General features: G+C 37.2%; 2 protein-coding genes across 3 annotated transcripts in view; both read left to right on the forward strand.

Annotated features, from left to right (window-relative positions):
- Positions 1–24352, forward strand: part of LOC125786735 (cyclin-dependent kinase 5 activator 1-like) — an 832135-nt gene that overhangs the window by 784941 nt on the left and 22842 nt on the right. The gene's annotated exons all lie outside the window — the stretch shown is intronic.
- On the forward strand, positions 494–19597 carry cnot6l (CCR4-NOT transcription complex, subunit 6-like). Of its 2 annotated transcripts, none has more exons than XM_007238699.4 (12): positions 494–608; positions 3078–3199; positions 4169–4355; positions 5170–5255; positions 7597–7686; positions 7842–7910; positions 8139–8296; positions 9126–9280; positions 9388–9539; positions 15281–15508; positions 17284–17486; positions 18565–19597. In XM_007238699.4, exons 2-12 carry the CDS (start codon positions 3088–3090, stop codon positions 18772–18774), a joined length of 1650 nt encoding a protein of 549 aa, XP_007238761.2. In that variant the 5' UTR covers positions 494–608; positions 3078–3087; the 3' UTR covers positions 18775–19597. The 2 variants fall into 2 exon arrangements, with proteins under 2 accessions (XP_007238761.2, XP_015458320.2); XM_015602834.3 differs by having other exon boundaries at positions 499–608; positions 3063–3199.

The raw sequence follows: 24352 nt of genomic DNA on the forward strand, positions 1-24352 counted from the left end.
TGTTTTTTCCATGGTTTCCATGTTTGCATTATATATTTACAGTATGTCAGTGATATGCCTAATCATGGTCAGTGATAGGAATGGGAGGGGTAAATCTATCTAAAGTTTATCTGTGTTTTTTTTATATATCGTGATATAGTTTATTTTAGTTTTCCTGCTGCTAGGCTTCGCTGATATATTGATACCGTGTTTAATCGCTCCACCCTTATCTTAGCTAGTCTATCTATCTATCTATCTATCTATCTATCTATGTATCTATCTATCTATCTATCTATCTATCTATCTATCTATCTATCTATCTATCTATCTATCTATCTATCTATCTATCAGCAAATGGATAGATGGAAAAAACTATTTAAAACATCTATCGTTGATACAGTTTATTTTAGGTCTGATATTTACTATATTATACTATTTATCGATACAGCGGTGAATCGCTCCACCCTTATTTTAGCATGAGAACTTGAGTGGAAGAGCGGAAGCCATGCCCGCCGTCCTTCCTTCCCCCTGTCGCTCAGATCACCCGGGGACGGAGCGGCACGGACTTTCTGCCCGCATGTCTCCAACAACACCGCCCAGACAACTCCTTTACCCGCTTCCGAATGCAGGTAAACCGGCTGTGGGGGTCTTTAAACACCCGTTCTCCTGTATTCGCTGTGTGTTTTTGTGCTCAGTCACTGTACTGTGCTGTTTTCCCTGTCAGTGAAGGAGAAGCTGCTAGTTAACCGAGCTAAGCTAACGCCAACTGTCTTCTTAATCAGCCGAGGCGGCCCGATCTACAGCTCATACGGATCAGTTACAGTCTGGTGTTCTGTTTTAGCTAAGCTAAGCTAAGCTAGCGGTTTACTCTGATAACGAGTGCAGTTTCTGAGCTGGGCTTGAGTTACATGTTACTGAGATATGCTTTGGTGACAGCTGGACAGACAGTTAGCCACTGTATTTATTTATTTTACCAGAACAAAATAAATAAATTAGACGCTGGATAAACTCAGGTAGCTATTAGCTAACTTTGTAGCTACTTTATAAGTGAACTTTGGATGGATTGTAGATCAGCAGTAATGAAGAGCAGGGCTGTTTGTTTTGGACACGTTTATAAGCTAAACAGCCGCCCAGTTTGTGTATAATACTAGTAGTTGACGCTAGGTTAGCTAGTTAACTAGCTCCTGTCGGTGTGTTTCAGAAGTTTAGCTTTGTCTCTGTAGTGTAGGTTAATGTTGTAAAGTGAGGCTCCGTGTGGTTGACCTGTTGTTGCTCTGGAAGTTCTCAGAAGAGCTTATTATTTTACGTAACGAAGAGTTAGAGAGTTAGCCAGCTAACTTACAGTAGCTAAACGCACACAGACACCCTGATCTGATTAAGTGTAGAAAAAGCCCATATTCCTCCTCTCAGATCAGAGACGGTTGTATTCTTGTAGTGCTTGTATTGTAGGTGGTTGTAGTAAACACTGCTGGTCAAAGTGCGGCTCTGATCCACTCCTCTGGAATTTGGCAGTCTTTTGCTGTTGTTAATGCAACAGCTGCGACCTGACTCCTCTACTGCTGATATATTTATATACAGGGCAACTGAGGTCACTCTGTGTAGCAAGCATGCTCTTAGCTGTTAGTTTATATGAAGTATAGTTAGTGTGTATATATACACTAATGCATCTTAAAAAAATAGAATATCATTGAAAAAGTTACTTTCTTTCAGTAATTCAGTTCAAAATGTGAAACTCATATATTATTATATAGATGTATTACACACAGTGTGATCTATTTTGATAAGCATTTATTTCTTTTGTTGATTATTATGGCTTTCAGCCAATGAAAACCTAAAAGTCAGTGTCTCAGAAAAGTAAAATATTATATTAATATTATCAGACAAATTGGTACTTTTGGCAGTGTGGGCAGTGTGCCAAGTCGTGCTGGAAAAGGAAATCTACATCTCCATAAAAGCTGTCAGCAGAGGGATGCATGAACTGCTGTAAAATTTTCCGGCAAACACTGCAGTGACTTTGCACTTGATATAACACAGTGGACCAACACCAGCAGATTTACCAGACATGGATCTTCGAACCATCACTGACCATCAATACATTTTGCATTTAATTTGAAGATCAAGTGACCAGAGTCTGGAGGAAGAGTCTAAGCTGATCATCTGCTGGTGTTGGGCCACTGTGTTATGTCAAGTCCACAAACTTTTTATGGAGATGCAGATTTCATTTTCCAGCTTAATAGTTTTTCGATTTTAGTTAATCGATTTTTAGTGTCTGGATTTTGCCCACGTCTGATTATTGGCAGGGTTTCCTTAAAATTTATGTTGTCTATTTTATTATTATTCCATGTTGCACCATGGTTCCAGAGGAACGTAATTTCATTACACTGTGAACATGTGCTCAGATGTAATGACAATAAAAGCCACTTGACTTGACTTGACTTCGTCTCTGCATTGAGGAAATCATAGACCCCTATTTAAACCATGCTGTGGGTTATTCTGACTAGACTAGGGGTGGGCGATATGGCTCTAAAATAATATCACGATATTTCAGGGTATTTTTGCGATAACAATATACTTGGTGATATAGGAAAACAGAAAATTAATTAATTAATTTCAGCAATATAGTATAAGAGTATAACAGCATAATCATAATGTGGCTAAATAAGTAATATAGCATAAAATAATATAATGCAGCAAAAAATATTGCAGAATATTCAGTGCATGCATATAAACTGCAAACTCAAACCATTATACAATAAATACACTTAAAGCTTCTCAGTAAATAATAGACTACTTTTAAGACAGAACATCTCTATTATCACAATATAGATTTTTAATATCACGATATTTCTGTGTCACGATATATTGTATATGATATAATATTGCCCACCCCTAGTATAGACAATATTGTCTTTATAGAGACTTTGCGTAACGCAGTAGTAGCCTGCATTTTGCCTGGGCCTTTACAGTATGTCTTTCAATTCCTTACAACTAGCAAAATTAGACTTGCTCCAGTGTAGAACTACAGAAAACTTATATTGTAATTGTATTGAATTTGTATGTCAGAATTAGCTTCTAATTCTTAGCTTTACATCCTGCAGATTAACAGGCATGCCAAAGGAAAAATATGATCCTCCGGATCCGCGCAGACTCTACACCATCATGTCAGCGGAGGAGGCGGCCAATGGGAAGAAGTCACACTGGGCCGAGTTAGAGATAACTGGTAAGTGTCTTCATTTACGATTCTTAATACTGAACGGATGTTGTGTGTCTTCGTTATCAAGAATCCAACATTCTCTGATTAGGCACTCTTTTTTTAAGTAAAAAAAAGTGTTAAGACTAAACTAATAGGCCTTGTTTCCACTGCTGGGCTAAAATGCTTTCCAAGGCCACACCGTTCCATGCTCTGCCAGTACAGACCTGTTAGGTGGGTTATGGTTTCATAACCCATGGTTTCCATTTGCTGTGTTTCATGCTTTCATGTCCTAATTTTAGAGTTAGCACTAAAAAATAAGCTTGTATAGTTTATCTTAATATTTGTTTTAATTTGACCATTTAAATCTATATTACTAAGGCCAGTAAACATGGATTTGTTTTTTGCACAAACATTGCATCAAAATCTGGTAAATGTTTCTCTCTGTGACCAGTAGGAGCTGTGTTTTAATTTGACCATTTAAATCTATATATCTACGTAACAGTTACTAAGGCCAGTAAACATGGATTTGTTTTTTGCACAAACATTGCATCAAAATCTGGTAAATGTTTCTCTCTGTGACCAGTAGGAGCTGTGTTTTAATAGTGCTGGGTGTGCATCCTTGATAAGTCATGTCTGTGTTTAGGGGATAAGAGTGAACGTGCCACACTTCATTCATTATAAGTAAGAGCATTTTATTTGAAAAGAAAAAAAATCGACTTCTCAGCTTGAGGAATCTCATTCAACTGATGTTTTCACTTTGTCAGAAGACCCTGTCATTAACCCTCCCACTGAACGGTTCTGTGACCCCAGGTATGGTTGGCTAACCCTGCTGTCCGGTCAGTGTTCTGTGCCAAACTGTGTCCTTGTGAAAACTGTGCTGGAGCAGTTAACCTCCGTGCTTCAAATCGTTTGGCCCTAAAGTGGAAAGGAGGTCATAGGGTGCTATGGAATGTCTTTGGCAGTTGGTGTTTTTCTGATAACTCTCTCTCTGGGCAGGGCGGGTCAGAAACCTGAGCAGCTCACTATGGACGCTCACCCATTTGACCGCTCTGCACATCAACAACAACAACCTTAGCCGGCTTCCCCCCGAAATCGCCAAGCTTCCTCACCTGGTCTACCTGAATCTGTCCTCCAACAAACTGCGCAGCCTGCCAGCAGAACTCGGCAACATGGTGTCTCTCAGGTAGGAATCCAGGTTTGGAGAACCTTGACTTAAATTTATTGGATATACAGGGACTTTTCAGATTTTACCAGAAGCCAGTGGTCCGGTATGTGACACCCTCAGTCCCTGTTCTGACATATAGCACTACCAGGGGAAGAGGGGGTTAAGTTTGGGCCCGCTGTTAAGAAAAAATAAATCAGACATTAAAGGCTACACTGCAATGTCTTGTCATATATCGTATTATTCAGTCTTTTTACTTATTATTATTTATTTTTTTATTTTTTTTATAATTTTTGGTTGAATATTTTTGGTTGCCATTTGGTTGCATTCCTAGTTTTTACCATTGTTTATGATTATGTTTTCAATACACAAAATTATTGTGTGTTTTAAGATCTGTAAGATCCTCCTTAATTTATTTATTTTGGTTTAAATTTTTTGTCTGTACAATATATTGCTTTATTTGATTAAAAACTTTTCACTTGATTCGTCACTTTTACTCGCTTGCTTCATCTTCACTTTCAAACAGCTTGACCTTTTGAAAGAACACTTTATCAAAATACAAGTTGTTTTACGGTTTCTGTTCTAGCCTTAATATAAACAGTCTGAAGGACGTGAGTAAGCCATGCGTCTCTGTTTTAAACAAGCTCTGGTGTGTACACTATATTCTGTGATCTTCTGTGTTAATGTTTAGTTTTCCTTAAAAGACTCCAACATTAAATAGGTGTCAATTATATAGTATTTTTTAACAAATAGGGTCTTCTAAAATGGGATATTAATATAGTTCACTGTAAAAATAGAATGACTAATAATAGTATCAATTTCCTGTCTTCTCCAGGGAATTACTTTTGAACAACAACTGTTTACGGGTTTTACCTTATGAACTCGGGCGGCTGTTCCAGCTACAAACTCTTGGTCTCAAAGGTGAGTCCCTGATGTCTTTTATTTCTGAAGCCATTAATTTTACATAGTACCAGTGAGATGTATACACACAGACATTAATAGAAGTATGCCACTCATCATCTAGGTATTTTATGGAAGAATCAAGTGCTTGAAGTTTTGTTATTGTTTCTAATATTTAGTTGATTAGAAACATTTTATTAGTAATGAAGTAAATGATAACCAATATTGCAATAACTGCAGTAATGCATTTGCAGGAAAAAAGTATTTGAGGGTTCATTTATAATAAAACATTGTGTGAATATTTTCTAAGACACAGTTATAGACAGTCACAGCTAACTAGACTAAAGGACAACTTATACTTCTGTGTCAAACTTACATCGTAACTCAATGTGCACCTCTATGGAAATGTAACTAAGAGTTGCGTGACGCAGACAGCCGCAGCTGTGATAAGATCTGCAATTAGTTGACGTAATCGACAATGTCAAATATAAACAATAGTCCACACGGAATTTTATTGTCGCTGCGTCCTTAATGTGTGATTGAGCGTGTGCGCGAGAGAGTAAAGAGAGCGCGTGCCAGCGAGTGAAGAGAGAGAGAGAGTGCGAAATAAAGGGGGCGATCGAGGAAGACGCGCACACACATAGTGAGAAATAAAGCATCCTGATTGGCCTCACCTTATGCTTATTTGGCCAGTGAGGTTTAAGTGTGGGCGGGACTTGCAGCGCGAGACAGAGCACGAGAGAAAAACTGATTTAGTGAACACAAACAAATTATCTGACTCTGCAATACTCTAGTCTGGATATGGTGAAATAATGACAGTTCTGCTTACTGCACAGTTTAAACACTGACTTCTATATTACTTGTGGGGGTTAAACTACTGCAGAAAGTTTGATAAGGTGGGTTCAAATAGGATTAACTCCTTCATTAACATTACTTAAGCTAGATAGTAGCTGGCTAAGTGTTAGGGAAATACTGTATTCTGTACACTATATTAAAATTGTTATAGTAACTATATAATATACAGCTCTGGAAAAGAATATAAGAGACCATGTTTAGTTTTTTTTATTTGTTCTTTGAATATCTCTAGAATATAGTCAAGAGGAAGATTGATGACCACAAGCCATCAATTCAAGCTGAACTGTTCAAATTTTTGCACGAGTGGCATAAAATTATCCAAAATGTTCTGCACAAATGGTCTTGGGTCCTAAACGTTTAACAGTGAATGTGCAGTAAAATATGCATTGAATGAGGAGCCTCACCACTAGAAAGTGCAACTAGAGGCAATGACAAAAAATAATCGTGACTAATCGAAATAATTATTGGCAGATTAGTCGACTACTAAAATAGTTGGTCCCACCTTTGCAGTTTAAAATGCATGATATTTCCAAAAGTAAACTATTCAAAATTAGGTGAACACATACATTCAAATGGAGATCTTTGCATTAAATCAACTTATAATAACTAAGTTTAGTCTGTTGCCATTGGCAGCTTCTTTTGCTTTTGGCTTCTGGCACAATCTATTTGCATACTTGCTGTGTCCCCGGACACTCACCTTCAGTGTGTAATGATTTCCCCCTGGCTCCTTTAGGTAAACTTGTGTATTATAATTAATTGTCTGGCCTCTATGTTGTAGGATGTAAGAACAAGCATAATTCTTTTCGCTAACTAAATTGTGTTGACCGTATGCTATAATGTTCACACTATAGCATTTCATTTTCTATTTCAAATCTGTATTTTGCTTAAATGAAGTCACAGAGCAATTGATATAACAAAAAAACTATGAAATGAACTTACAATTTCAGTATAATAGCTACGTTTTTTATATAATTAACTCAACATTTGTAGTAAACACTTCAAATACTTCAAAATTTTAAGGCAAATTATTTCTTCAAATCATTTTAGTAAATTCAATTCATCTAAGGTTACACTGTAGATGGCTAAGGATAATTAATAATAAATATGGTTTAACTGTTAGCTAAGGCAAACACAATTGAACTGAAATAATAGCACACAAGAAGTTGTACTGCTCATGTCTTTAACTGAGTAAACATCCTTGGTGTATGTGTTAAAAATTTGTCCAAGAACTAATTGGCAAAATATTTTGTATATCTATAATTGACTGTACTTCAACAAAACAAGGTCTTTCATAATGTCCATGAATGCTAATATGATGTTATAATATGATGTTATAATGCTAATATAATGTCTGCTCTCCTTGACTTTGCCATATCTGGTACCCATATGGATCCTCCTATAGATCAGGCAAAGCAAAGAACGTTTTATATAAGCATTAGGATGCAGCAGAGAAGCATACAGTCAGATTTCTTCAACATGTTTTTAATAGGAAATGAAATATTTGTAGGTAATCCACTGTCGCAAGATATTCTCAACCTGTACCAGGAGCCTGATGGAACGAGAAAGCTCTTGAACTACATGCTTGACAATCTTGCAGGTAACACATCTGAAGAAATTCTCTAAGCATTTAGGTTAATGCTATTATTATTGTTATTATTATTATTATTATTATTATTATTATTATTATTATTATGTGAGCACATTTAAACATGTGCACTTTAATCAGTGCATATCTTCTTTTCACTAAATTAGTCCACCCAGAGCAACTCCCTCAAAGACCCTGGATTACGCTGAAGGAGCGAGACCAAACCATGCCCACAGGTAACAAACATATTGGTCTCTTTTTAGTGTTGGTTGGTGTTGCAAAATAAATAACCTTTGTAATCACCTTTCAAAAACGTTTTAATGATTGTGGGTAGAGCTGTACTGTATATCAATATTTTATCATATAGTGATATATAGTGGTTTTTTTTTTCTTGCTGTTTTTCTTAAGGACTTCATCAGTACTTAAAGAACTAATGCTATTAAATGTTTGCTATTCCTCTCTAGCCGTATTTACAGTCATGTGCTACAATGTGCTTTGCGACAAGTACGCTACAAGGCAGCTATACGGCTACTGTCCTTCCTGGGCTCTGAATTGGGAGTACAGGAAGAAGGGCATTATGGAGGAGATCACCCACTGTGATGCTGACATCATCAGTCTGCAGGTATGCAAGCCTGGAGTTGCACAGTCTGCCCACTATCTCAGCATTATCTTATGCCGAGTTTTCACCAAACGATTTTCAAGCAGTGAGAGTCGAGTTGGGGTCGCGTCATCCCGATCGTTCAGTGTAAGGTGGTTAGGATTGAAGGTTTAAGTCAGTCTTTTTCTCGACCTGGCTCGACATGGACAATGTCAACAGCCAATAGGAGAGCTACAGGAAGCTGCAAGGCAAGCACGGGAACATTTGCAGGAACTTGACAAGTATGAGACTCCGGCAAGTGTATCTTTAGCTTTAGACTATATATAATATTTAGTTGCACCTAAAGAAAAGTTTTAAAGTTGTCATATGTACAGTTTGAAGATGAAGTAAGTGTACCAAAAGTGAAACCTTTGGAATTATCTGGATTTCAATTTTTCTTATTTTTAAACAAGTATTTAAAGAAAAAATCTGATGTGAAATGGACTTGTGTCATGGTAATTGTGAAATATGATAATGAGCTTTTGTTGAATAGCCCACCTCCCTTCTCCCCCAGCATTCCCAAATACAACGCTTTTAGCCGATGCTCTCAACAGTCTTACAATATTAGCCATAGGGACATAGCATTACCCATGCAAAGAATTTTTTACACAATTTTTATACCACTAACTAACTCAATGTAGCTCCACGCTTCATTGGTAGAATCCAGAGGGTCCTGACATTTAAAATGAGGCACTGAGAACTTTGAAAGTGACTGTATGATCTATCTAGTTTATTAATTAAAGCATTTTTAAACAAATGTGAAGTGTATTGTTCCAATTTAACGATGCAGCTAATGCTCACAATGTTCCCACAGGAGGTCGAGACAGAGCAGTACTACACTTTCTTTCTGGAAACTCTAAAAGAGCGTGGATACGACGGGTTTTTCTGTCCAAAGTCTCGTGCCAAACTCGTCTCTGAGCAGGAGAGGAAGCACGTGGATGGCTGCGCCGTGTTCTTCAAAACTGAAAAGTAAGCCTACTGTTGATTTTGCTCAGTGTTTTATTTAGAGCACCTTGATATTCATATCTTATTCAGAATGTATCTGAATTTATCTGTGTGTATCTGACACTCTTCAGATTTGCACTTGTTCAGAAACACACGGTGGAGTTCAATCAGGTGGCCATGGCGAACTCCGAGGGCTCAGAGGTCATGCTGAACCGGGTCATGACCAAAGACAACATCGGAGTAGCCGTTCTGCTGGAGGTGAAAAAGGAGATGTTTGCTGGAGGTAAGAGATTAGCCTGGGTGTTAACTGTAATCGACACCAAACAGACCCACACTTGTTTTCCTGTTGCTTTTGTAGTATTTATTTGTTCCACTAGATGGCACCAAATCACAGCCTCTGAATTTACTGTCAGTTACATTGTCTACCAAATGAACCAGCATTTTTTCAGTGCTAAGATTTATTGAAGACCAAAATATATAAATACAGCTCTGGAAAAACTGAAGAGACCACATCAGTTTCTGAATCAGTTTCTCTGTTTTTTTCTATTTATAGGTAGATGTTTAATTAAAATAAACACTACTCTTTTATTCTATAAACTAACGACAACATTTACACACTGCTTTTGGATAACTTTATGCCACTCCTGGTACAAAAATTCAAGCAGTTCAGATTGGTTTAATGGCTTGTGATCATCCATTTTCCTCTTTATTATATTCCAGAGGTTTTCAATTTGGTAAACTCATTTTTAAGTGGTCTGTTATTTTTTTCAGAGCTGTATATATGAGCACAAGTTTTGGGACATGTGCTTGTTTGTATTTCAACATCAGGGGTGTTAAACAAGAGGTTATTTTCATTTAATTTCATTTACGGCATTTATCTGACGCTCTTAACCAGTGCGACTTACAAGGTTATTCTTGTGCCAGAGGTAGCCCTATATAGTGTTAGGAGTCTTGCACAAACAGTGTAGAGCAGCATTCGGTCACCCAGACCAGGAATTGAACCCCAGTTTCCCACATGATATGGTAGCTCACTGGCAGATAGTGATGGTGTTATCCACTGTGCCTCAGCAACCACAGTTGCTGTTTATACTGCTGTGTGCTCTGGAGTAACTGTCTCTACTGTCAAGGAAATGGTGTCTGCTAGATTCTGGAGAATTTGTGTGAGTGTTGTGAGAATTGAATTAGTATTAAGAGTGCTGAGGCGGATTTATGCTTGTGTAAGTTGTTGGAACATGCTGAAGTGCCTCCACTGCCTTAAGCATTTATACTATTGCACTGGTTTGTCTGCATTGATCTACAACTGTACTACAAATGTGTTGCCATATTAAAATAATTCTTCACCTGATTTGTTTACATCTATATTTGACATTTTATAGTGTTTTGCTGACACTCTTATCCAGAGCGACTTACAAGGATATTCCTATAGCATTGGAGGTGCATCAATGTAGTGTTAGGAGTCTTGCCCATTGACTCTTATTGGTGTAGCACAGCATAGTCACCCGGATTGGGAATTGAACCCTAGTCTCCCACATGATGTGGTACCTCACTGGCATGCAGTGGTGTTATCCACTGTGCCACACCAACCACCAGATGTCAGTGATGCAACATGTGTTTTTATTTAATGCACTCCATGTATGAATGATTGGAGTTATCAAATAGAATCTGTCTTGTGTTGATATGTCCTAAAAAATGAAAAGGCTAATAAATTACGTTCTCTATTAAGCAAGTCCTGGCACGATATGTGTCGTATGTATGATATTATTTAACTTCTATGACTTTGCTAGGGCCCTATTAAATCACACTTTTCTGGGGTAGTTGTGAGGACACAGTGTAGGGTACAATGTAGGGTGTGTAGACTACAGCATATACTTGGTGCAGTATTATAAATTCTTGTTATAAACTTCTCTGGCCTGTTTCACGGTATCCTAGTTCTCTGTGTTGTGCCCCTGTTTTGCATTAAGCTGTAAACCAATGAACTGTTTGGTAAAAATCCCTTTTTTTTTTTTTTTTTTTTTATTATATGTGATTTTTTTTTTTTATCAGCTTTTGTTTAGGCCCACCACTACTTTTTTTCTTTTTTCAAAATAGACTTTTAAAATATACTATTGTTTTACATAAAGGCCCTGGCAGTTTGCTGAAACATTTTGTACACTGGATTTTGTAGCGTTTATGGTTATTGCCTGCACCTGATAAGCTTAAATGGCAAAAAAGTGAATAAAACATTTGATCAGTAGTGTAGGTCTATTAAATTGTCCCTGATTTTCATTTCCAGTCACAGAGAAAATCTTCAAAAGAAACTAACCATTGTTTTGTCAGTGTGTGTAAATGCTGTGGCCAGAAACCATGATATGATTAGAAGAAGCACACACTGATATTGACTGAATGAGCTGAAACTGGCCAGTCCTTTGTATAAATGTGGCCTAACATAAAACTGAAGTGGAGTAATCCCTGTAGTAAAACCAGATCAGAATCAGAACAGACTGACTGTCTGAGACACAAAACCCAGAAACTGGATATACAGTATGATGTGATTGAGTATCAATGGACAGGAGCCCAACTTTGAGTCATTGAAGTCATTGGATCTTGTATGTAAACATTATAGCAGAAAGTTTGATATGTACTCAGTCTATAAGAAGTGTCACATATTGTCAGCATTGATTTAGTGGTAAGTTTGAGGACTGTTGATGTGCACTAACATATAAAATACCAGTCAAAGATTTGGACACACCCCTTCTGGTTCAATGTGCCCTATCATACACCCGCTGTAAAGCTTGTTACGGTGCTCATACTGTTGTACACCTCGTCAACAGTTTATTTTCACACCTTGCACCCCGCCGTTAAAATGGTGTCAGAGTTTATGCCTAAAGAGTGTGTTCAGGTAAATTTCTGGCGTGTTGCTATTTTGGCTGCATAAACCACAGGTGCTCCACTAACTGAAAATAACCTAGACAAGAGTCAATCATCAGAATTAATTTCTATAGGTACACCTGTACCTATAGAAGGTACATCTGTACACCTCCGTTCGCTTAACACACACAGACACACTGCAGAGCACAAACCTGACTTTTAACCCAACAATAAACAGATTAAAGAATAAAATATCATTGCTGTTCCCTTAAATGAGCTGCAGGCGTACCTTCACAGCATGAACGCACAGATCAGTTTTCTCTGCTGAGACGAACAAATCGCTGCACTGTTAAGATACGAATGCACCAAAGTCAGAGCACACCTGATCATTAAAGGGAGTGAGAAATGACATACTGATTTACTGATACTGGTTTATTTCACTTTATGCCCAAAACACACCCATGATTAATTAAGAGAATTATCTTTTGCCCATTTCGAACTGTGCAAGCTATATTTTTTGCGTACTTATAATACCAAAGACACAGCGACATGCCCTAAATCCAGCTGCATAATCTGCAATTGACCGTGGTGTGCAATAGATCACTAAAATAGGGCCCAGTGTGTTTTCTTTCTTTTTATGATTTTTTTTACATTGTAAATTTAACAGTGTAAAATTTAGATATTCTAAGTAGCACATTTATCTTTGAGAACAGATCTGCACACTCTTGGTATTTTAATCTCAGTGTCTTCATGAGGGAGAGTCACCTGAAATAGTTTTCTCAGCATCTTGAAGGAAGGAGTTTCTGGAGGTGCTGAACAAGAGTTGATGCCTTTCCTTCACGCTGTGAAGCTCCAGCTCATCCCAAATCACCTCAAATCACCATCTCAGTTCATCAGGTTTAGATCAAAGGATTGTGGTGGACAAACACTTTTTTTTACTGTTTACTACGTAATTGGATATGTCTCCCTTACTTGTTTTCATGCCTTTAATATTAATCTACAATGTAGAAAATGAATTAAATAAAGAAAACTTTTGTCTTTTGGTAGTGTATAACATATGTTTTCCACAAGACAGCTAAATATCACAACCATGCTTTTTCATTTACATTATGACATTATTAATCATACTCATACTTTAGATGGAAGTCACATACCCTGTTGTACTGTTAAAAAGCGAATGTAATTTAAATATTAATGCGTTAACAATTTTTTAAAAAAAGCAAGCGGTCTTCCCGCAATCAGTGGGTTACATTTATTTTTGGTTACAAAAAGGTCATCGGTCATCAATTATACTTATTTTCAGCATCTATAGACGTGCACATGTTTTAATATAATATTTGCTTCCTCTTCCTCATTTGATGTAGGAATTCTCAGAATGTAATGAGTAAGAATATGAAGTGTTTCCCACAGAACCACAGAGCAGGGCTGAGTCAGTGCAGTGGCTTTCCCAAAGTAACCGACTAAAATTGATAAAGGTTTTTAATTAAATATTTACTGTCTTTTGCTCACAATAAGAACAAAACGATGAATGACTGAGCCGTTCACTGAATTTATATGATTAATTTTGAATCAGTATTTGGAAATGAATCTGGGCTCATAGGAGTTAAAGTCTTTAAAAAGTCCATGTAATGTGAATTTTATAACAATTATATTTAGAATATAAAAACAATTAATAAGGGCTAAAAAAAAAGAAATGTAGGGCAACATTATACCATAACTGCTACAACAATTTTTAACAATTCTGTTGACTAGTGTATGTAAAACAGTATTCATGGCATGCTAAATAGTAAATACAGAGATATTCTTGTGCGAAACCTGTTTGGATCTGTCAGTGATTTGAGACTGGGATTTATTGAGATTTACTTTCCAAGAGGACAATGACCCAAAGCATACTGCTAAAGCAACACCCAAGTGGTTTACAGGGAAATGTATAAACATACTGAAATGGTCTAGTCAAAGCCTAAACCTTAACACAATTGAGAATCTGTGATCAGACTTAAAGATTGATGTTCACCAGCAGAAACCATCTAACTTGAAGGAGCTGGAGCAGTTTTGCCTTGAGGAATTGGCAAATATCCCAGTGGCAAGATGTAGAAACCTTATAAAAACTTATCTAAAGTGACGTGCAGCTGTAATTTCTGCAAAAGGAGGCTGTACAAAGTACTGACTTTAGGGGGGTGAATAGTTATGTACACTAAAGTTTTTTTTGTTATTTTGTCTTATTTTAATGTTTGCTTCACAATAAAAAAAAAGAAATGTTTGAAGTTGTAGGCATGGTCTGTAAATGAAATGTTGCAAATCCTCAAATAATCTGTTTTAATTCCAGGTTGTGAGGTAACAAAATATGAAAAATGCCAAGGGGGTGAATCAATCAATCAACCTTTATTTCCACTCTGTAAATACATTGAGGGTAACCCTCATTTTCAGTGCAACCAAGCATATACAAAATTTTAGGGACAAAAAAAATAACTTTAACAAACAAACAAACAGTATAAGATTTAAATAAGAAGAAATAAAATAATTCAAAATAAAAGGCAGTGTAGACAGGCTAAAATGTAACAGTTAGAATAATAAAATATAAACACAATTAAAGAAATAAAGGACTAAAATAACACCACAATTATAAAGAAGTAAATGATGGAACTAAAATAAATAATAATAATATGTTAAAAAGTATAAAAAAGGAAGGAATAAATTAAGGCCAAAATTAAATCAGTAATACAATAAATTAAAGTATGAAATGAATAAATAAAATAAAAGGTAAAACAGACTAAATAATCAAAATAAATAAAAAGGTAAAAGGAAAAACTCAACTAAAACAAGTATAGGCTGTGTAAAAGTGGTTAAATATTAAAAGTTTAAAATGATAAAGTGACACATTTTGCAAGATAGATATATATAGATATATTTAGCTCCTATTGTTTACAAACAATATACTATGCCTGATTTATAAACACAATATCTGTGTATGTAGAAATAACATATCAAAAGCCTTTAATAATTGTGTCTACATTTCATAATTCTTATTGGTTTTATAATAGAACCATACTTTTCATTTGTTATTTAAACAAAAGAATGATTTTTATGGTCATATTTCTCAAAGCTTCTTTCTTAAGACTTGTCTGATCTTCAGCCAATACAACAGTATAGTTCTGATGTGCTAATCTTCTGCTGCAGGTATAAAATCACCTACAGAGAAGCAGCTCCTGCTGGTGGCGAATGCTCACATGCACTGGGACCCGGAATACTCTGACGTGAAGCTCATACAGACGATGATGTTCCTGTCCGAGCTCAAGAGCATCACTGAGAGGGCCTTGGCTTCACCCGACTCCACCAAGTCCACTTCTGAATCGGACTCCATCCCTATTGTCTTGTGTGCTGACCTCAACTCTCTCCCAGACTCGGGTAGGCACATAACATCATACATGCAGGTGTTTAATTAGTGTCCCCATCGACTTCCTAGCCTTCACCCTCCCAGCATTGGTAGCATCACGTGAAATAGTAGAAAGTGGTGGGTTTTAAGAACAGAACTAAACTATGCATTATCTCACAAAAGTGAGTACACCCCTCACATTTTAAATTTTTTTTTTATCACACCTTTTCATGGGAGATCACTGAAGATATGACATTTTGATAAAATAGTCAGTGGACAGCTACAGTATAGCAGTAAATAAGCTGTGCCCTCAAAATAACGTAACACAATTTTCTTGCACTTTAAGAAGCTCAAGTTTAATTTTAATGGGCTCTGTGGAAGATTTTTATAGTTGCTGGTCGCTTTAAACCTAAAAAAAATATTTGAGTTTTTTTCTTACGTTCAAGTGGATTTTTTGTTATTTGTTTTTATTTTACATATTCTATTAATATGTAAAATTTAATTTGTGTTCTTTTTCTTGTATTTGCATTCTCTTCAGCATTATTTATGTTTTACTTTGTTAATGTACTTTTGTTTGTGCTTTTGATTTCAATCCCTAAGTAAAAATGGCCACCATTATTTTCTAGCACTGCCTTAACTCTTTTGGGCATGGAGTTTGCTAGAGCTTCACAGGTTGGCACTGAAATCTTCCTCCACTCCCCCATGACAACATCATAGAGCTGGTGGATATTTGAGATTTCGCACTTCTCCACCTTGTGTTTGAGGATGCCCCACAGATGCTCAATAGAAATAAGGTCTGGATGCAACTTTACCTTTATCATCTTGGAGGTGTATTTGGGGGACAATTGCTATTCAACACAGTTACTGGAGATAGGGGAGCATGCTCATGTTGAAATTCCGCTTCTAAGAGTCAGAAGCACTCGCACCATGATGCTACCACCACCACCATGCTTAACTGTAAGAAAGGAATAGTTGCCTTGGCACTTCTCAGCGGGATACCGCCAGTTGGGGTGGAGTAAACATCCACAATCATCTATGACCATACTAAAGCCCTTGTTGCAAAATGCAATCAAACCTCACAAATCCTTATTTAATCCTTATTTAATCCAAATTTATATTCAATATTCAGCTGGATGAATTGGGCTGGATGGTGGTGCTTTAAATAAGATCTCAGGTTAGTAGTATTGCCAGCTTTTGTTTCCACTGTTGTGAAACCTTGTAAACATACCGGTCGATTCGCGCTGATGGTCCTCCTCGCTCATTTGGCTTAAAGCCAAAATACTCCCAAAATACTCCCACACCGAAACCATGGAAAACGGCTTTAAAACACAGTCCATCCCGGACTAAACTTCCTCAAACGTTCTCTAAAGCTTTTTAGCTTTGAGAAAGTCTAATTAGCCTCGAATACGTTTGCTAGCTAACACATCTCCACACACACTCACACCCCCTGTGTGTGTACGCGCGCGCGCGCGTGTGTGTGTGTGTGCATGTAGCACCGTCACTGCTCACTCTCCCTGCTGCATAAACTCTGCGTGCACTCAGTTCCTAACCGATAGATGTCGCTGTATGACCGATCCGGCGAGAGACCAGCGGGACTGGCTCTTTCATGTAAACAAATCCCCGCGGAAACACGTGGCTGTTATCGACGTCGGCAAAATTATCTCGATAAAAAAATTATTGTACGATAAGTCGTTAACATAGTTATCGCTACAGGCCTAGTCTCAATACATTTTTCCATTTACTCTAAATTGCTTAATAAAAGTTATAATGTAGCTCCTCTTGATAGACTGATTTTTCTGATCCGCAGGTGTTGTGGAGTACCTGAGTAATGGTGGAGTGGCAGAGAATCACAAAGACTTCAAAGAGCTACGCTACAGTGAGTGTCTCACCAACTTCAGCTGCAACGGAAAGAACGGGAAGCCAGACGGGAGCATCACACACAGCTTCCAACTGAAGAGCGCTTATGAGAGTAATCTCATGCCTTACACCAACTACACATATGACTTCAAGGTAAGGCTATGGTTGGACAATATAACTGTAATACTGTATACCATAGTATTAAAACATTTAAATGAATCAGGAGATCGCTGGTTCGAATCCTTCTCATGCAGCTTGCCATCGGCTACCGGAGCTCTGAGAGAGCACAATTGGCCTTGCTCTCTCTGGGTGGGTAGATGGTGCTCTCTCCCCACATCACTCCAATGGGTGATGTTGATCAGCACAAGGCATCTGTAAGCTGATGTATCGGAACCGAGTCGCTGTGCTTTCCTCCAAGCTCGCTGTGATGCTACTCGTCAATGCTGCATTAGCAGCAGTTCAAAAAGAAGCGGTGGCTGACTTTACATGTGTCGGAGGAAGCATGTGCTAGTCTTCACCCTCCTGGTGTTGGGGCATCACTAGTAATAGGGGAGTTCTAATGAGTGGACTTATAAATAAAAATACAAAACAATAGTGTAATATATTTAGTTTTTAGTTATTTAAGTTTCAGTATTTATAATTTAGCATTTCTTCCATTAATTTAGCTATTTTCATAAAGCTATTAAAACATATCCAAGAATTCCCTGTCATTCCCTGTCATCTTGGGATAAATTCCTCTTTAAGAATGTAACCTTATTTTTTATTTAAGCTTTATTATCGAGTATTAATATTATTTTTACCTAATATTTCTGATAGTGTATTTTGCCCTGTCATATTAAATTACTACTGAGTCTCATTTTAACTAAGGAATTTCCACTGAAGTCAGATCAGCCTGTCATTTGATTTTCCACTTTGATTTTGAGTATTCTTTCAAAATTCAGACCTCCATGGGATAATAATTTTGATATACATTGATCATTTTTGTTATTTTGTTCTCAACACATTCCACTATGTATTAAAAAAAAAGATTTTCAACTGAATCATTTCTTCATTGAGATGTAGGACGTGTTATTTTATTGTTCCCTTTGTTTTTTTTGAGCAGTATATGCAGTATATATATTTTTAGACCACTGTAATTTTAGAAATAGGGCTGTAGAGTGTTGCTCTGATGGGCTGTTTTCTAAGATTTGCCTCATTATCTTGTGTTGTCTTTGTCTAATTTTTCTCGCAGGGCGTAATTGATTACATCTTCTTCTCTAAGACTCATATGAGTGTGCTGGGGCTGCTCGGCCCGCTGGAGACGCAGTGGCTTGTGGACAACAGCATTACAGGCTGCCCCCACCCACACATCCCCTCTGACCACTTCTCCCTCCTCACCCAGCTGGAGTACCACACACCCTTACCCTCCCTCAATGGGCTGCACCTATCCATCCACAGGTAGTGCAAAGTCCTCCCCACCCCCCAGTTATGGACGAAACAAAGAGTTCCTTACAAACTTAACCCCAACCCACCCCCCTCTACTCCCACTATTCCCACATCCACACACTAGGAGTGAAATATTCTCATATTTTACTCATTTTTTAACCTTTGCACAGGATTGTATTAGTACTTTTTCCAACTTCAATGAAAAGCTTGATACCAAATTAGGGTTGGGATTCTAAGGCTGAAAAAAAATGACTGACCCCGAATGTAGCTCTTGAGTGGATATCTATGGCTGAATGTTAATTAAGACGATATGCCTTGCGATTACACAGTTGTTTGTTTTGTGTGTGTTTGTTAATGGCATACAGTACATACAGTAGGTGTATGGGGACGGAGGTGTTGTCACGTAGCATATAACATCAGCCAACAACAAAGTGTTAAATCCCCCTTTTCTATTTTTGTCATTAGAACATGTTTTATATGAGTTTTATCAGATGAAACTTCTTCACAGAAGAAGAAACCCCGTTTGTAAATGTATGGATTTATGCAGAACAATCGCACTACACATGATATTGTTGTATATTATGTGATTGTAGCATTTGGTACTTTCTAAAGGCAAGTTCCCCATCCGTCTTCTGTCTGAATTGTGGGGGACTTGTGCTCTGGAACTTTTTAAATTGAGAAATGATGGTTGGCACGTGCCTGAAATGGGACAAAGCAATCACCGATTTGGAAATCCTTAAATGTGCAATGTCTGATTATTATGCAAAAATGGTCTTTTGTGAAGTCCTAAATGGATGCAATTAAAGAGGATCCCGGCTCTACTGACTAAAAACCTGAAAGTGTGTTTGCTTTTCTTTTCTCTTTTTGATTTCGTTATTATTGTCCTGTATTTTCTCTGTTAGTTTTTCACTCTATTCTTTATGAGAAATACAGTAACAGAGAATGGAACTATTAGAATGGTCATTATTAGGGATGCACCCAATATTATAATTAATATTATATAATAATAATATAATAAGCATCTAATGGATTAACGGTTGATATATACTGTATAGTATTTTGCATGCTTTTGTAATCCCTATTAGGTCTCGACTTCCCCTATAAACACTCAAAGCACCAAAAAAAATCCATCCATCCTTTTCTGTGAATCAGCTGAAAGTGTTTGATGTCAGGAATAAGTTGGATGCTGCCTTATTGTGACATCACAATAAGGAAACCTGCATAAAACCACTCTGCCGCCAACCCTGACCCCTCAACTTCCACCAGAACCCCACCTACTAGATCAGTTGAAGAACACTATTTCCTAAAGAGATTGAGGTTAATGACTACATCAGTTTTTAGAAAGCTTCTTAATTGGGACATTATATTCATTAAATGTGATACAAATTTGCTAGTTTTTAAGTCATATCCTTTACACAGACATACCAAAGGTCATGGGACAGGAACTTGTTTCCTGCATTGAATGTGAATGTGATTTCTGGAAGAGTTCCTTTTCAGTTTGGATGGATTTTAGCCAGATTTTGCCGGTCACAATCAGTTACACTCACTGTGCTGCGCTGTCCACTTTGGGTTCTGATGCCTTTTATGATGTATTACCAGTACACAATCAGATACTGTGGATGGAGGTATGATAAAAACCTGCACAATTTCAGAAATGCAATCTCCCTTCCATCTAGCACCACTATCAGACGAATTTTATGCCACCTTGCCATCAGCACTCTGTCCAGCGTGCAGCCTTACTTACTAGATAACATATCTCTTGTACGATTTATACAGATGTGGCCATTCACTGATGCAATACTTTATGATCTATTAACCGTCTTTTAAATACAAATAAAAACTGACATGCCATTAAAACCAATATTAAATGCAGCCATAATATTTGTATGTTAACTTTAAAATAAAAATGCTATTGTTTTTTTAGATGTCTACTACAGCAATTTTGAGTTAAATACCAAAAATATATAATGAGTGTGAGCTCAAAAATGCGGCTCTCATCTTATTAAGGATAAATTAAGGGTATTTACTCTCATATAATTTTCTTTTCTATTTTCTCTTCAGAACCTCCTCCTGCCTTGTGGGCATCAATTACTTTTGTTTTCAGTGACGGTTGTTTAGAGGAAGTTGTGGTTGCTGAAAGTGAGTACAAGATCTGAACAGTCAGGAATTTATAGCGCATGGAATTTTGATTTTGCTGACATAGCAGGAACTGAAGATTCAGTCCCGGCAGAGGATCACCAATGAGGAAACCCAGCATCTAGTAATGTCCATAGATTCCAGTAGGTGACTGGAAAGAATCTGCAGCCAAGTATTAAACAGTATAATTTAACAAACAAACTTAAATCAGAAAAGGTTGGGACTGTCTGAACAATGCAAACAATTATAAACACAGCTCCCCCCAATTACTTTTAACTTGTATTTGATTGCAGACAGTATGAACGTATATACTAGTGCATCTTAAAAAATTAGAATATCCTTGCATATATATCAAGTGATCTATTTTAAGCGTTTATTTCTTTTATTGTTGATGATTGTGACTTGCAGTCAATGAAAACCCAAAAATCAGTGTCATAAATTGCCTGTTGGATAAAGGTGTTGCAGAGTCTAGTGGTGGAGGCCTGGATGCTTCGGTATCTTTTGCCGAACAGCATCAGAGCGAAGAGTCCGTGTGAGGGATGGGTGGGGTCGATCTCAATGCTGGTGGCTTTGCGGATACAGTGTGTGCTGTAGATATCTGTGATGGAGGGAAGAGAGACTCTGAGACTCTTCTCAGCTGTCATCACTATCTGCTGTAGGGTCTTGCGATCTGATTGCCATGTATCAACAGTTTCTCTTTTTTTTTATTAATTCATAAACTTTTTTTTGCATTGGAAAAACTGAAATGTAGTTTTTTTTCAGTTCATTAAGGGACCTAAATAAATAAAATAAGACACTTAAAGTTCTTACAATGAAGTGATTTCTCCCAAAAGGAAGAAGTTGCTGATGTGTTTTTTTTTTGGGCTCGAATATCAGCATCATAAGGATCACAATACCAGTACCACTATGGCAGGTATATTCATTATAATTCAATGTAAATGTGTTTAATCTGTTTTGTGCATATTCTGCTGATCAGGGCTTTGAATTTAGCTGATATGAATGAGGGACTAATACAAACTAATAAATCAGCACAGTCAGATTGGGCTGAAAAGGAAACGCCCTGCTGAAAGAAGAAGCAGAGATTTTATCACACATTTTTTGTAACTGTCTTACCCACAAAACCAAGAACTCGAAGTGTGAGGCATCAAATTCACCAGGTTCACATAAGGTGCAGGAAGTCAGTCATCAACATCATCTTCACCTTTTCCTACCGAGTCTCAGAATTTACTCATACCTGCATACGTTAACTGCCACACCCACCCCATCTGGAAAATAGACTTTACTCATGTTTTACCTTTGCAGAAGCGTTATTCATAAGTAAATGTTTGGATGACTTTCGGTATGCAAAAATTTACAGTACACAAGATAAATTATCCCATCATAAGATTTTCCCACAGTTAAATATTCCACAGTCAACTGTCAGTGCTATTATAACAAAGTGGAAATAACTGCCAACAACAGCAATGGTCAGTGAATGCTAAGGTTCATAATGTGCAGAAGTTGCCAACTTTCTGCAGAGTTGGTCACTACAGACCTCCAAACTTCATGTGGCCTTCAGATTAGCTCAAGAACAGTAGAGTGTAGAGAGCTTTATGGAATGGGTTTTTGTAATCAAGCAGCTCCATCCAAGCCTCAGATCACCAAGCATGTAAAGGCAGGTGAAGGTGAAGTGGAGATGGTGATGAAGCGTAAATAGTGTGGTGTTGGTCTTGTGTAATGCTGATATGGGCTGGAACTTTGTTGAGGAATAGGATTATGGGATGTGGATGGAGTTGGGTAAAGTGGGTATAGGATGGGGATGGTGTTGAAGCATGTGGGAGTAGGGTGGGGTGATGTTGGGTAAAGTGAGTATGGGGATGGGACATTGTAAAAGATGCTGGTATGGAGACGAGACAGTGGTAGAAAAAAGGCCTGCAGAGATAGGGTGTGGATGGTATTAGAAAATGTAGCTTTGGGATAAAGAAGTGTGTGGGGAGGCGGTGGGGGTGGTGTTGGGTAATGTGAGGATAAGGAGGAGTTGGAGAATGAACAGAATTTCATCCCTTTGTATGTTATTCAGAACATTGCATTGTTTTTTTTATCAGTTTTTCTGCTGATCAGGGCTTTGAATTTAGCTGATATAAACTGCTGAGAAGGAAATGCCCATGCTGAAAGAAGAAGCACGAAAACAACCAGATTTGTTTTTTTGATGATTACACAAAAAGTTATTTTTGTAATAGTGCTACCCGTGATACCAAGAAGCCGCGGTGTGAGGCAACAAATTCAACAATGACTTCCACATTAACTTAGGGTGCAACAACTTTCTCCTACGAGGCCTCAGAATTACTATATGTATTTCCTTACACCATTCTCACCACATCCCCATCCTATCTGGATAATATAATTTATTCATTATTTAAATTTATACTGTAGTTTTGTGTTAAAGTAATTTAAAGATTTTTGTATGTCTCTGTATATACCTATACACAGTACACAGACAAATACACTATTTAGGTACTATTGGGCAAAAATGAAAACTTTGTTTTTAATATTAATGAAATTGATGTCACATTCAGACCTTACAGTTTTAAACTTATATTTCAACATATTTCTTCCATATTGTTTAAAATTTTGACATAGAAAGTGTTTCAAAAGTTTCAGAACAACAGTTCCATTTTGTTGCATAATGTGGGGACAGTGATGGAGAATGTGAGTTTGGAGTGGTGTTGGTGTTGAGAATTGCAGGTACAATGGCTTGCAAAAATATTCATACCCCTTGAACATTTCATCTTGCGACCACAAATGGTAATGTATTTTATTAAGATTTTAAATTATAGACCAGCACAAAGTAGCACATTACTTCAAAATGGAGCAAAAATGATACATGGTTTTCAAAATTTGGATCAAATAAAAATCTGAAAAGCTGACATGAACAACTGCCACCGCCATGTTTCACAGTGGGGATGTTGTGTTCAGAGTGATGAGCAGTGTTACTGTTTCACCACACAATGTGCTTTGCATTTAGGCTAAAATGTATCCACTATATGGCTTGTAGCAAACTGCAAACGGCCCTTCTTTTGTATTTCTTATATCTTATAACAACAGTTTTCTTATTGCCACTCTTCCATAAAGCCTGATTTGTGGAGTGCACGACTTAAAAATTTCTCCCATAGATTCTCCCACCTGAGCTGTAGATTTCTGCAGCTCCTCCAGAGTGACCATGAGCCTTTTGGCTGCTCTGACCAGTGCTCCCCTTGCTCAATCTGTCAGTTTGTGTTGATGATCTTCTTGTAAAATACTTTTTTCATTTTTGGTGCTCCTTGGGATGTTTAAAGCTTGGGATATGTTTTTATAACCTAACCCTGCTTTACAATTCTCCACAACTTTATCTCTGACCTGTTTGGTGAGTTCTTTAACAATGCTGTTTTTTGCTTTTTTATTTTATAAAAAATTTGAAAAACATTTTTGTTCCATTTCAC

Source organism: Astyanax mexicanus, chromosome 22, assembly GCF_023375975.1.
Source record: "Astyanax mexicanus isolate ESR-SI-001 chromosome 22, AstMex3_surface, whole genome shotgun sequence".
NCBI classification, from domain to species: Eukaryota; Metazoa; Chordata; class Actinopteri; order Characiformes; family Acestrorhamphidae; genus Astyanax; species Astyanax mexicanus.

Excerpts from the sequence above, each read along its gene's own strand:
- cnot6l (XM_007238699.4), top strand. The coding sequence starts at position 3,088 with ATGCCAAAGGAAAAATATGATCCTCCGGATCCGCGCAGACTCTACACC. Across the intron at positions 4,356-5,169 it reads GGCAACATGGTGTCTCTCAG|GGAATTACTTTTGAACAACA; the intron begins GTAGGAATCCAG and ends TGTCTTCTCCAG. Across the intron at positions 8,297-9,125 it reads CTGACATCATCAGTCTGCAG|GAGGTCGAGACAGAGCAGTA; the intron begins GTATGCAAGCCT and ends ATGTTCCCACAG.